General features: G+C 41.1%; 1 protein-coding gene across 1 annotated transcript in view; it reads left to right on the top strand.

Moving 5' to 3' along the window:
* ORC3 (origin recognition complex subunit 3) overlaps positions 1–13,984 on the top strand; it is a 56,213-nt gene that overhangs the window by 24,830 nt on the left and 17,399 nt on the right. The window contains exons 10-12 of the mRNA XM_026654278.2: positions 454–570; positions 1,521–1,600; positions 13,138–13,268. Coding sequence (XP_026510063.1) covers positions 454–570; positions 1,521–1,600; positions 13,138–13,268 — 328 coding nt within the window. The remainder of the gene's footprint in view (positions 1–453; positions 571–1,520; positions 1,601–13,137; positions 13,269–13,984) is intronic.

Genomic DNA, 13,984 nt, shown 5'->3' with positions numbered 1-13,984 from the left:
ATCATCTAGGAAATACATCATTTCTAACATAATAAAAATCTGAAAAAATAAGAATCTGAATAAATGTATTTTGAGACATATAATTGCTTAAATAAATGTGTATAGATACAGTTTGTCCTGCTGATTAGCAAAAAGAAGTACCAAATCGAGTATAAAGACCATATTTAGTTGCAAATCAACATGTTTTAATGATTATATCAACCAATGAGAATGAATCTTTCTTTAGGAAAATAACTAAAAAGGTACAAATGTGAAACAAGATTGAAATCAATTATTTAAATCAAGATTTCCTGCTTGTTGATTTAAATCATGATTAAAATCACTTTGATGTAAATCAGTCCCTCCTAGTTTGTCAGAACTTTAGTGTTCCCTTAAAATATTTTGTGATTTTCATACTGCTTTGTTCTGGTGGATATTGAACTACTTTGTTAAACTGTTATTCTGTCGTTTTAGGAGGTAACACAGACATTACTGGAAGACTTGCATATTTACCATGAGAATTATTTCACAGTTCTGAGATGTCTTCATGTTTTCACAACTTCCCTTCCAAAGTACCCTTTGGGCAAACAGGTGAAGTACCATCATTCCCTGGATCTCTCTTGTTTCATGGTTGACATCTTTACAAATTTGAAGTCCACTCCTTCCTTCCCTCTCCACTCCTCTTTTCCTCCATGCCCTTCCCACATACAGTCAGATATTTTTCTCTTTATTATGGACTGGGGGAACAGCACATCATTTCTTTAACAATGCCTGTAATACTTTGTTGTGAGTAAACAGCAGAGGGCTTGTAGGGAGAAGCAGATGCACAGAACAGCCAGTGCCTGTGTGAGGTGTTTGGCTTTTATGCATCTGGATTTCTCATATGTAGTACAGACAATTTTCCATTCCTCCTATCATCAATCAACTGGTTGCCTAATGGTTAGATTCAGATGAGAATTAAACATCCTTTTGGCAGGAACAACATAGCAGTGATGGGACAGTCATGGGTATTCTTAGTAGTTAGTTGTATATTGACTTGCGTTAGAGCTCTGGTATGACCAAACTCAACTTCTCATACCAAGCAGTTATTTTTGTCCCACATTCTCCTATTAATGCTGCAGAACATTCCATGATGTGCATTTCCACATTGATTCTAGATGTATCAGATACATTGTTACTAGATGTGGATCTTAGCTGTGAATTCACTCTGAATTTTCCTAATGTTTGGGAATGTGGAATGTTTGAATCAGAGGTTTTGATTCAGGTTCATTTCTAATCCCTGCATTCCCATCACCTGAATGGACCCTGTTAAAACATAGTGCTGAGCGGCAAGCATATTCTTGCCACACTGAGGGCCTAGTCCCAAGAGATGCTGAATGCCTTCACCTCAAATTGCAGTTAGTGAGAGTTGAGAGCACTCAGCTCCTCACAGGATCACTCTTTGAATGAGTCAGTCATTGTTTTGAAAAGTGAATGTAAAACTAACCCATTACTTGTTTTGTAAAACATTGTATTCCCTTTACTCATATACTGGTTCATAGATCAGAGAGCTGTACTGTGCATGTTTGGGAAAGAGAGTGTGGGAAACAGAAGAATATGGATCAGCTGTTCAGTTACTAAGGTAATCTTTCTCCTTTCCGTTTTCTTGTTTTGTTTTAGACATGTAGAATATCTTCCATCTGTTTCTCTAGAACTTTACATTTAGAACTGTGCTGGACAAGAAGTTTTGCAATGGACTAGATTGATTGATTGAAAATATAATTGGCTATCATTTTTAATTTGCATGCCTGTTCTTTTGAGTGGAACCGCCAGAAGCTATCTGAGGCTAGATTCTGATATCTTTCCCTCATGCTGATTACTCCCTGAGTAGTCCTACTGAAGTCATTGAGACTACTCAACTTGAATGAGAGTATCAGAATCTGGATTTTGGTAATTTGTTTGGAATATTTGTTTAAATGATGGGGTTCTTTTTTTATTAGATCTTCATAATTTGATTAATAAAATTGTTGCACTCTTTTGTGATACTCTTTTGTTAACAGTCAAGAAACATTATCAGTGTTGTTTGCAGTGATATTGTAGCCATGTTGGTCCCAGAATATTAGAGAGAAAAGGTGGGTGAGGTCATATCTTTTATTGTACCAACTTCTGTTGGTGAAAGAGAGAAGTGTTTGAGCTACGCTACCCTTCTGCCAGTTCAAGTCAGCAGCAGCAAGGACCAGGTTCAATATCTGGGGATTCCTCTTAATACTACAAAACAGAACTAGTTCTAGCCCCCACCCAATAATCTGGGAAAATAGAACACCATCCCTGGGCATCTCTAAGAGGCAGTCCTTCCCCACTGTCAATCACTGAGCCTGTGTATAACAAAAGAAAACTTTTTATTAAAAGGGAAAGGGAACCCAGCATTAATTTGGGAAAACACTTCAACCATGATTCAAAAGCATGTAACTGGAAGCAAACACCCACCCCACAGTACATTGGGCAGCGTCCTTTGCCTCAGTATCCCACCTGGTGGTATGAAAGTCCAATGAACGAATGGGCCTTTAACATGCCACTCCTCTTTCCCTCCGCTGCACCTCACTCACAGTGGTTGTGCTTGGTCACTGAAGACCTAGAGTTCAGAGGTGCTTTCACATGGCTTCACTTCCCAGCCCTGAAAGGATGCTGCTGCTGCTGCCTCTACAACTGTCTCACTGTTGCCAATTCCCCCGGTGCAGGACTGGGATCCTGTGGGGTCCTGCAGGGTCCACTGCCATAATAATGGGAGCGGGACAGGAGTCGGATTAAAAATAGTCACGTGTAGGGCTCTAGCTCTCACCTCTGCCACTGTTATCTCTGCTGCTGCTCAGCTCTGCCACTTATCGCTGCTGCTTGCTGCTCACTGCCGCTTCTGCTATATTCTGAGGCTCCATCATTTAGCCCAGCTCTTAGTGATTTCACTGGGTAACGGGAAATCTAAAGAACTCTCTATAGCTTGAAAGCTAGTCTCTTTCACAACAGAAGTTGGTACAATAAAAGATATTACCTCATCCACCTTGTCTCCCAGTGTTGGCAAGCCAAATGCTCTGAAAGTTACAATAATGTGTTCCAAGTGACCTGCTTACAGCTTTATTATTTTTCTTCATAGAATGCTTTACAGATTTGCATTTCATCCTTAGGATGGCCCCTACATAATATTTTCTTTAGCATTGTAATTGCAGTAAAGGTTCCACCAAATCAAGTTTTCCTGTTGACTAGCAGTGTTTAAAATAGAAACAATATCAAAGCCAATTTTTGAAAAGATATGATGTGGTTGCCACTTTACAGTTACAAACATTTGTGAAAATTTTCTCTATGATGGCAGGTGATCAGGTGCAAATATCCTGAAATGCTCAGTTAATAGGATTTCATGTTGCTGGCATACAAGAAAGGAGCAGATAGGCACAGAGTTAGGGTAATGGGGAATCCTTCGAGGGCTCTGTGCATTTCCACTTACGGGATTTGGCACCTCTGACATGGAGCTATGAACTGCATAGAAAAGCCATGTATTTTGAGGGGTGCAAGAGTGCTCTCCCACTAGGATGATGTCCTTGCTTCTCTCTATACATTGGAGTGACACAGTTCCTTTGCTGCCTCTGCAGAGAGCTGAATGGAACTCTCTCATGTCCACAAGCTAGTTAGCTTTTTACTATTAGTTACTGTAGGGATCAGAGTATTGGCAGTCATGACTTGTAGTCAGTCAGGAGCCAGGAACTGGAACCAGCGGTTGGAGCTTGAGACAGAGAGTCCAAAGTCAAGTGAAGGAGTGAAGTCAGAGTCAGACTAAGGATGAGCCAGGAGCCAACCTGGAGTTGGAGTAAGGAGTTAAACCAGGGGGCAAAGCTGGCATTGGATAGGGTGGAGGAGCAGGGACTTGGAGCAAGAAAAGTGGGAACCGGGAACAGAGGCGGATCTGGGATAAGGTGGACAGGAACAGGCAGAAGTATAGAGCACAGGAGTCAAGCAAGAAGGCAGGGTCCGAAGTGGCAGGCAGAGATCCACCTAGTTGCTTGGACGACTTCTTGTGCCTTCTTCTGGCTTAAGTAGTGCATGTGAGCCAATTGGTGGGGCCAGATGATTCACCCAATCAGGAACTTCATGGGCAGAACCTTTGGTGAGCTAGAGCTCCTTTAGCCCCCTTCTCTGCTGGTTCCAGTGAGCTGCTGGGTGGTGGCCCAGTGGTGAGATCTGTCATCCCTCATAGTTACTTCATTAGAGTTCTATAGTATAGTTAGAGTATCTGGAGCCACTTGCCTCGGGTTATCTCTGAGCTATGCTGGGTCCCAAACTTCAGAGAGGGTTCAGCCATCTTTCCTGAGACAAGATGCACACATTTGGTGTCTAGTATGCCTGGGAGAGGCTCACATAGAGTCTCAATGCACTATTTATTTGCCATTTCTTCACCCCTCAGATAAGGAAGTTCAGAGACTTAAGACTGCAACTGCATTTGACTGTCTTAAACCTTCAACTGGACTGTTCTACAACTCCTTTTTTGAGTTGTGAGGTCTGTCTCTGTGCTGAGGTCTTCTGTGAAGAGTCCTGAAACACACCTTTCCGCCCTTAGTGTCGGCCCCCAGCTCCATCAAAACAGACTACTCTAGCAACACCGTTACGTCCACGCTGCTGTTGGCACTGAAAACTCACACACAGCACCATTAGAGTTGACACCAGTTGGTTCCAAGAGTGAGAGAAGCGCTTCCAGATCTCCTTGTAACCTGTTCTTGGGAAGTGAAAGGAAAAGAGGAAGCATTGATTCACAAAAGGAGCCTAAGGAAAAAAAGAGGAGGGTGGTATTGCTTTCCTCCTCCTCCTGTTGCTTGTCACCTCCTTACCAGTCTCATCACTGCACTTGGCACACACGTCTCCTCAACTTGAGGTTCTGTACTTGAGTGATTTAGTCATCTCAGCGGTGCACATCTCTCTAACACAGTTGATTTCCCATCTCATGACTGAGGGACCTCTTTCAAAGCTTTTGGCTTGTCTCTGCTGCTTGAAATATTTGTCATTGGTATAGATCCAGAATGCCCTTGAGGAGCATGGGATTCCCTCTAAACTGACCACACAAGCTCTTACAATTTGCTCCTGAGAGCCTTAGCTATCTTCCCTTGCTGAAAGTTCCATTTCCCTGGAAAGATGCCAGGTCCCCTGTTAATGTGGCTGTGCCTTCAGGACTCAGTGAAGGCTTTGCTCAGTGCTATCAAAACCAACATGGCACCTATTTCAGCACTGGTGATAACGCTGACACCAGTGCCCCTTGCAGCACTGGAGGCACCTCCATTGGTGCCAAGAGCTTTCCCAGCACTGGTCTTCTCAGGCACCACTGCCTTCATGTTTCAGTAAGCACAGATCTGGCCAGTGCCATCAGTGCTGGCACAAGCATCATTGCCTCCTCAAAGAGTGACACGTGTATGACGACTGGGAGGAGAGTCCCTTCACAGGAAGTGCAGCAGTCACCAATCAAAGAATATACTGATGGTATGTCCTTTAAGGATCAAATTGGGACTTCATTTGTCTCCCCTGCAAATGAATAGAAGCAATTTCAGGAGCTGGTGGGAAGGATGGCTATTACCCTGCAGTTACAGATGGGAGTTTTGGCACCAGACACATCTGATCCTCTTTGTAATATCATGGAATGGCAGACAAAAGGCAAGATCACACTTCCTATTCTCCGAGGACTACTCAGTCCAGCAAAGTACATTTGGCACTCTCCTGTGTCCTCACCACCAGTATATTTGGAGCAGGGGGGGCTAATTGTATGTATCCTATACAATTGGAGGCACACTTTTTTTTTAAATTTATTTATTAATTGTTACAACATTCCTTGGCTGATTATCCATGTCAGTGTCTGCAGCCCAGGAATTATTTAAAAGTAACAGGGCATCCTTGTGTGTTCCCTTGGATAGAAAAGGGAATAGACTGGATGCTATTGTAGAAAAGGTCTATTCTTCTACTTCTGTGGGTTTCCATGTGGCAAATTATCAAGCTGTCATGTCCTGATATAACTGTTTATGGCTTTCCATTAACTCTATCCTGGACTCCTTATTGGACGAACAGAAGGAAGCAGCTAAGAGCTTAGGCTGTCCTCAGCATGTCTTGCTATGAAATCTATTGCTTGAGCTATTGGTTAGGTGATATTTAGAGTTTCCAACTAACATTACGTGATTTGGCAGAGCTCCGTTGCCTTGAGATCCGCCACAGTGTTACAGTTACACTGGCGTCCTCACTCCCAAACTATGTGGGAGAGACGCACACACTTAGGGAAGATCTTCTGAATTTGTGATAGTTTTATTAGCAGACTCAGCAATATCACAAACACTACAACGTAGCAAAGTAGATAGAGATAATACAAGCATCAGAACTTGCATATTCACATCATCATCTGCTGGGGATCCCCATAGAAGCTAGAATGACCCATGAGTGGTCCTTTGCTGACAGGTTCTAGGAAGTCACCCAGGATCACCCATGGGCGAGTGACACTTTTTATCAGAGCTTATGGCTCACAGAAACCCCCTTGGGAGCTGCCACTTGATGTGCCAAGACTACTTCTGCCCCTGCTTTCCTGCCCTGCCAGCCTGGGACTTCGGTGCCCTGCCTGGTTTGAGCCAGACCCGCTAGCCTACTGCAAACCCAGACCCAGGTCTGAACCACATCCCCTAACAGCTGCAGGCTTACCTGAAAGCAGCTAACAGAAGTGTTCTTGTCTTTAACACTCAGATGCCCAACTCCCAATGGGGTCTAAAACCCAAATAAATTTGTTTTACCCTGTATAAAGCTTATACAGGGTAAACTTATGAATTGTTTGCCCTCTATAACACTGACAGAGAGAGATGCACATCTGTTTGACTCCCCCTCCTCCCCCCGTATTAATACATACTCTGGGTTAATTAATAAGTAAAAAGTGATTTTATTAAATACAGAAAGTAGGATTTAAGTGGTTCCAAGTAGTAACAGACAGAACAAAGTGAATTACCAAGCAAAATAAAATAAAACACGCAAGTCTAAGTCTAATACAGTAATACAACTGAGTACAGGTGAAAATCTCACCCTGAGAGATGTTTCAATAAGTCTTTCACAGACTACAAAAAGAACAGGAGTACTTGTGGCCCACGAAAGCTTATGCTGAAATAAATTTGTTAGTCTCTAAGGTGCCACAAGTACTTCTGTTCTTTTTGCAGATACAGACTAACACGGCTGCTACTCTGAAACCTTTCACAGACTTCCTAGTCTGGGCACAGTCTTTTCCCCTGGTACAGCCCTTGTTCCAGCTCAGGTGGTAGCTAGGGGATTCCTCATGATGGCTGCTTCCCTTTGTTCTCTTCCATCCATTTATATATCTTTTGCATAAGGCGGGAATCCTTTGTCCCTCTCTGGGTTCCCACCCCCCCTTCTCAAAGGAAAGACACCAGGTTAAAGATAGATTCCAGTTCAGGTGACATGATCACATGTCACTGCAAGACTTCATTACCCACTTGCCAGCACACACGTATACAGGAAGACTTACAAGTAAAACAGAGCCATCTGCAGTCAATTGTCCTGGTTAATGGGCGTCATCAAGATTCCAAACCACCATTAATGGCCCACACTTTGCATAATTACAATAGGCCCTCAAAGTTATATTTCATATTTCTAGTTTCAGATACAAGAGTGGTACATTTATATGAATAGGATGATCACACTCAGTAGATTATAAGCTTTGTAATGATACCTTACAAGAGACCTTTTGTATAAAGCATATTCCAATTACATTAGCATATTTTTATAAAGTCATATAGAGTGCAACATCACAATGCTGATGCCCACTATGTCTAATGCATATTCAGTAGGGATTTTAGCCTCTTTATCTGTATTTCCTCACCCTACTAATGTTGGGGTGCCCTTCTCCTATAGGTTACTGGGTCTTTTACTTTGAGCTTATTAGCATATATATCATTTAGTTACCTTGGCGTTGTTGTAGGCACATCAGCAGAAGTCCAACCTTAAAATATCTAAAGCTGGCATCTTGTGGTTATCTGTCAGCAGTTTAGCAACACTTGCTTATAACAGCATTCTGTCTTGTGATATAGGGTCGTTTACTGGTTAGTTGGGTATATCAAGTGTTTAAGCCTTGGACCTTAGTTTGGCTTAGCTATTGTCTCTACAGGCTTGAGAATGTAGGCTTTTACATTACTCCACACCGGTACCTTAGTGTATGCCCATATATTTATAACAACCTAGCTGGATACAAGTCACCTCCTCTCCGCTCGATGGGGTGATTGCTAATGAACCCTATCACACTGCTATTTAGGGTCTTAACAACATATACCATCCATATGGAGACACTGTATTGGCTGTCATGGATGAATAGAAGCATAGGAATGTTCGTGTACCTGGTATACTGCTGCTGGTTGCCTGGACACACACTATGGTTCCTTAGTTTGGGTTACCTGAGGTTAATTGGTCACCTCCTGCGAGATAATAGGATTCTGAATGGAGACAATCTGGGTTTGGTTTTCTAGGGGAGGTGTTTGGGGAAGTGCTTAATACCCTTTGTTTAGACCTCTGATTTTACAATGCTTACAACACAATACAACATTCAGTCCAATCTCCATCCATAGAGGTACAGTTAACACCTAATCACCTCCATCCATTAACCTGGTGAGCATTTGTCCTGCCTCGGTTACTTCATTACTAATTTTTATCAAGTATGAATCTTTATACTCATATTAACTAGCTTAAATTTAAATTAAGAAGGGCAATATGAAGCTGCAACATTGGCGTGTTCTGTCGGACTAGATCCTCATATTCTGGTTTAGCAGTGAAAACAGTTTCATTTTTAAAAACAGGTACTGGGGAAACTGCCATATGCCCAATTAATATATGCATCTTTGGATAAAAACAGAATTTTGGGGGGTTTGGCTACACTACCACACGGGGTCAATCTAAGATATGCAACTTCAGCTACATGAATAGTGTAGCTGAAGTCGACATACTTAGATCTACTTACTGTGGTGTCTTTGCTGTGGTAAGTCGACAGCTGACGCTCTCCTGTTGACTCCGCTTGCACTTCTCGTTCTGGTGGAGTACCGGAGTCGATAGGAGAGCGCTCAGCGGTCGATTTATCGTGTCGACCCCAGCTGGATCGATCGCTGCCCGCCGATTTGGCGGATAGTGTAGACAAGCCCTTAGTCATGACCTTGCACTCTGATCAGGATAATATTTTTGATGGTTGGTCACTACACAATATTGGCCATCTCCACCAGAGGTCTCCCTTTCTGTGGGAGCTTGGTCATCTTAACAGGGGATGACGACGCTGATGATTGGTTCCATAGTTGGTACCCTTCCTTCTGGCCACACAGCAGCATGTCTGCCACAAACACATATCTGCAGATGTAGTGATGCCTTTTGTCAGAGCAACAGGCAATTCATGGAACTTTCTAGGTTTGGGTGCCTTGATGATAGACCACCAGAGGAGGTACATTTATTTGTTCCTCGTAGATGTTGCCTTCTAGGTGACCTTTTGAGTCCTTACCTACCAATTGTCTTAAAAATAAAAAATCCTCATCTGGATCAAACACAGGCATCGAGACTGTAAAGGAGACATAAGGATTTTGATGTGATGCAATTTTTTTGTTAAATAACACAAGTCGATTAGAATGCTGTATCACAGTATTACCATATTTCTGATTTACCCCAATGACAATTTTTGACAAGAATTTAAACAATTAGCTTTTCTCCCTGTGGTTTTAAAAACATTTTGCACAATACCAGTTTAGCAGCTGCTCATCCTTGGCTAAATCTGTGACCTTTCCTAGTTCCAAGAACTGCAATGCGCTGCTGATGGTATTAATACATATTCACTGTATGCTGAACAAATAATTTCCTTTCCCATATACTGATACCTTTCCTGATCATTATTGTTTAATTGACCGATTAATTTTAATTTGAGTTTCATTAAACAGTCTATCTTTTTCACGAATATTATCTGCTACAAATCTTTCCTTGTTTGATTAATCTTTTATCCCTTGCAGCACTGGATTGACACCCTGTCCCTGTAATACATAATGTGTCTCCTAACTTTTTCAACATCCACCTGATTCCAAATTGACATTCCATTTCCAAATAACCCTGACACAGTTTTTATGATCCCCGAAGGATCAGTTCCCCTTTTTTTCCCTAGGGATACATAACTTATGCTTGGCATGGATTTCCAAATTTGTAATATCCTGCACCCATTGTTGATAAGCAGTGACCTTATCCACAAGGAGTGATGAAAAGAAAGAGGACACTTTGGAGTCTTTCCAATAACTGAATTTACCCACGTGCCACTTAACAGATTTAACACAACAGGAACATACATAAATTGAACCTGATTGATTAATACCTCTGCTATAGGTGTAGCCGCCTTCCCTCCCTCCCCCACAGAGTTATTGATCAGGGGAAAGATCTATTTCCAGTTTACCTAAGGTGACATGTTTACATCCACTAGCTCATAGCTAAGGGTCACACTTTTGCCTATTAGGCCCGTTACAATTTGATAGGACTTGCTAGGAGTAGGCTCCCTTGATTGGCTACTGGAGTAGGGGAAATGATTTGACCAGGACCCCCTTCAGTTACATATCTTTCTTGTACATGAATGGACACTTTGTATAAGGCTAATGCAGTCCCATTATGCCAGGTTATAAACTTAGTACTGTCCCACTGTTCATCTTGGTAGTTAGTCTTCCCCGAATTCAGGTATAGTGTCATCCGGGGGTGAGATCATACTGCTCCGAGGATGCCACCAGTGCAGCATCAGGTGTTCTTACAGCGGACTGCTGTTGTTAGCTCCAGACCACCGTTACTACAGTGTTAGGGTTTACACTGTCTGGAGTTTTTACCTGAAAGTCCATTTTCTCTATTTCTACTATATGGGAATCAAGTACTGGAGATCGAGAGTCTTCAGTCAGCTTGGCTGGATACTGTGCATTCTGCAGACCAGGTGCCCCAAAGGGCTGGGCTTGCATCAGATTAATTGTGAGGACATTAAAGCTGCTGCAGAGGACAAACAGCATTTTGCTGTGTGCTTGTTCCAACTTGGCCTCTGAGGATTTTGAATTGTTGGACACCTGCAAAGGAGAGGTCTTTTTTCCTGGTACAACTTTAATTGATTAACATGGTAAAACTTTATTAATTTGTGTGTATTATTAGTTACTTGAATTTTCTATACAGATAAATCAGCTTGTTACGGTGATACGGTTTTAACCACCTGTGGTAGCAACCATGCTCCTGATATTTTATATGAAAAGAGCATGACTTGGTTACCAACTTTCCAATTTTTTTAATGTTATTAAAATAGGCCAGTTCTAACCACTACATACCAATGCATCTTGCATATATGGTTGTGCAAGGATTGCAGGTATGTATCCATTTTAATTTTCTTAATTTGGGAGTCACTGTTTTGCCATAGAAGTGCTTAAATAATATTATTTCTCTTCTGACCATCACCTTAAAAGGTGATTGGCCAGTTGAGGCAATGGAAGTTATTCTAAAAGCCATTAAGATTGTGGGAATTAAAACTTTCTAATTTGCTATTGGCATTTACCAACTTTTAATTTGATAAATTGATCCTTTCCACAGTCCCTGAAAACTGTGGCTAATGAAGGACGGGGTCTGTTCTACCAGAGCCTTAATCACTTTTCTGCCACTGCTGTCTGAAAAAGAAATCCACTACTACTAGCAAAAACTATTTTTTGGATAGGAGATAGTGGCCCTACAAAAGTAATTTTGGAAGGTTAATTGGTTCCTTGCTGCCAAATTGTCTTAAAATATTTTTATTTTCCTTTTATAGGGCTTTAAATCAAGGACTAATTCTTTGACTTTTCTTAATTGAAAGAACTGGATGGGAGTGACACGCTGACTCACAAATGTGTTTACATCACAACCTGTTTACATTATGCCCCCTCGCACTCCTTTTTGGCTAATAAATTACTTTTATTGTTTTGGATGTACAAAGGGTCCATTTACAAAGACCTTTTACCTTGCAAACAAAGGGGTTTGCTGGGTAAGAGGTGAAAACACTAATTTAAAATAAGAGTGCCATACTTGAGGGGTGAACCATTTGAGGAGGTGAACCCTCAAACCCAGTACCCATATATCTATAGCAACATAGCTGGCTACGCACCTCAAACTCTGCTGCCAGAGCCATGGCCACTGCCGTAGCTCTAAGGAGGTATTAATAACTTAGATCATTAGGCCTTGCTGTTGCAAAAATGTAATTTGTAAAATCAAAATGGCTGAGAATTTAAAAATTGAACAGTAACAGATGGTGAACCTGGTGATATTCTGAACAAAAAGAGCTCTCAACCATGCTTGTAGCTGTTTCCATTCTTTCACACTGACTCAACAGATAGTCTAGGCTTCAGGGTGACACATGGACAGGAGACTATCCTAGAATATTATTATATAGATACTTTTAGATTTAATTTGTATTTGATGTTTGATTTGATATCTTTAGAATGAAAATATTGAGACTAAGCAATCCTTAGTCATCTTTATAAAATGCTGGGATCTACAGATTATAAGTGCTGTATAAATACAAAGCGGTGATGGTTTTATATTAATTAAATACCTGAATCATTAACTTTGACTGTGTTTCAAGTTCATTCTGGATCCCAGAATGTAATGAGTTTTGTGATGTTGAAATGCCAGGTGAGGCTATTCTGGTTTATATAATTCACACACCTTGTTTGGCATGAATCATGAACCCCTGTCAAGCTTTAAGTCCAAGTTCCCACCTCTAAATCAGATCCTAGAGGGAAGGCATATGAAGGTGCTTCCAGCTCTAGATGATGTCATAGACTGGGTACTCTGAAGAAACTATTCACCATCTATTCTAGGGGGAAATTGAAGGATATCTTCTTCTAGCTCAGTCAATACTTCAGCCCTTTTTAAATACTGAGCTTTGGATATAAAAGCTAAACAGCCTTAGTTTATTCTTTAGGAAATCAACTTTACAAGAAAACTGGCAGCTTTAAATTACAGAACTTGGGGATTTCTTTCTTTCTTTTCTTTTTTCAGATGAGTAGAAAATACAGTACTGAACATTATTCTAAGTACTTCAGCAAATGCTTTTCTTGTTTGCTGGTTATATTACATCATTAGCTATTTGATTCTGTTTTTCAGGATGTTGGCTAAGGATGAGTTGGTGGCCATACTTCAAAAATGTGCGGAGATTTTTATATCTTCTGGAAAACAGTTTAGCAACACGGTAGAGAAACTGGAGGAGTTCCTGGCACGATTTCAAAATCTGGAAGGTGAGCATGTAACCTACTGCCAAATTGTTTGGCATCAATAATCTGCTATAAAATGGCCTCAGAGAATCTACATTCTGATGAAATTCACTGGCCCTGCTGATGTCTCATGGTATTTTGAGATCAAACCCCAAAATTTCTCCACATAAGAATATCAATATGGCAAGCGTTTTTGACATGGAGTACATCTTTTCAAAAATGATTGACATGCAAAATAGGGATTGTCGATATTTGTATTACAGCTGACGGGGCCCATCATTTGTAAAATGGAAGAGTGGTGTGAGACAAGGAACTGGACAGATCAAAGGAGGTTGATGATAAATGACATCTGATACATATATTTTCTTGAGGTTTTTCATCAAGTGCTTTACAGCTTTCAAACATTTCATGAATAAGTCATAACTTGAAAAATTAATAGTAGCAAACTCCTTTACACATACATTTGGGCTCATTACCATGCCAACTAATAAAAATGTGCAAATTAAGTCACAGTCAGATCCAAATAAGAGATGGATTGTTCAGGTCAGGGTGGCCTGATTGCAGTGGTAATGGCCAGTGGCAACCTGTAGAGTTCAACAGTGCAGCCCAAGGGAAAAAGTGAAAGGTCCTATAATAACAGCCTCTTTGTAACCACAGCATAGAGTATAGCCAATCTCAAGCATTCAAAAATCATGAGTGGCTTAAAAATTGAGATTTAAAAAAAATATTAATACATTTGG

Source organism: Terrapene carolina, unplaced genomic scaffold, assembly GCF_002925995.2.
Source record: "Terrapene carolina triunguis isolate 2854851 unplaced genomic scaffold, T_m_triunguis-2.0 Scaffold42, whole genome shotgun sequence".
Lineage (NCBI taxonomy): Eukaryota > Metazoa > Chordata > Testudines > Emydidae > Terrapene > Terrapene triunguis.
Note: the sequence above shows the minus strand (reverse complement) of the source record. Positions and strands in the feature narration are given on the sequence as shown.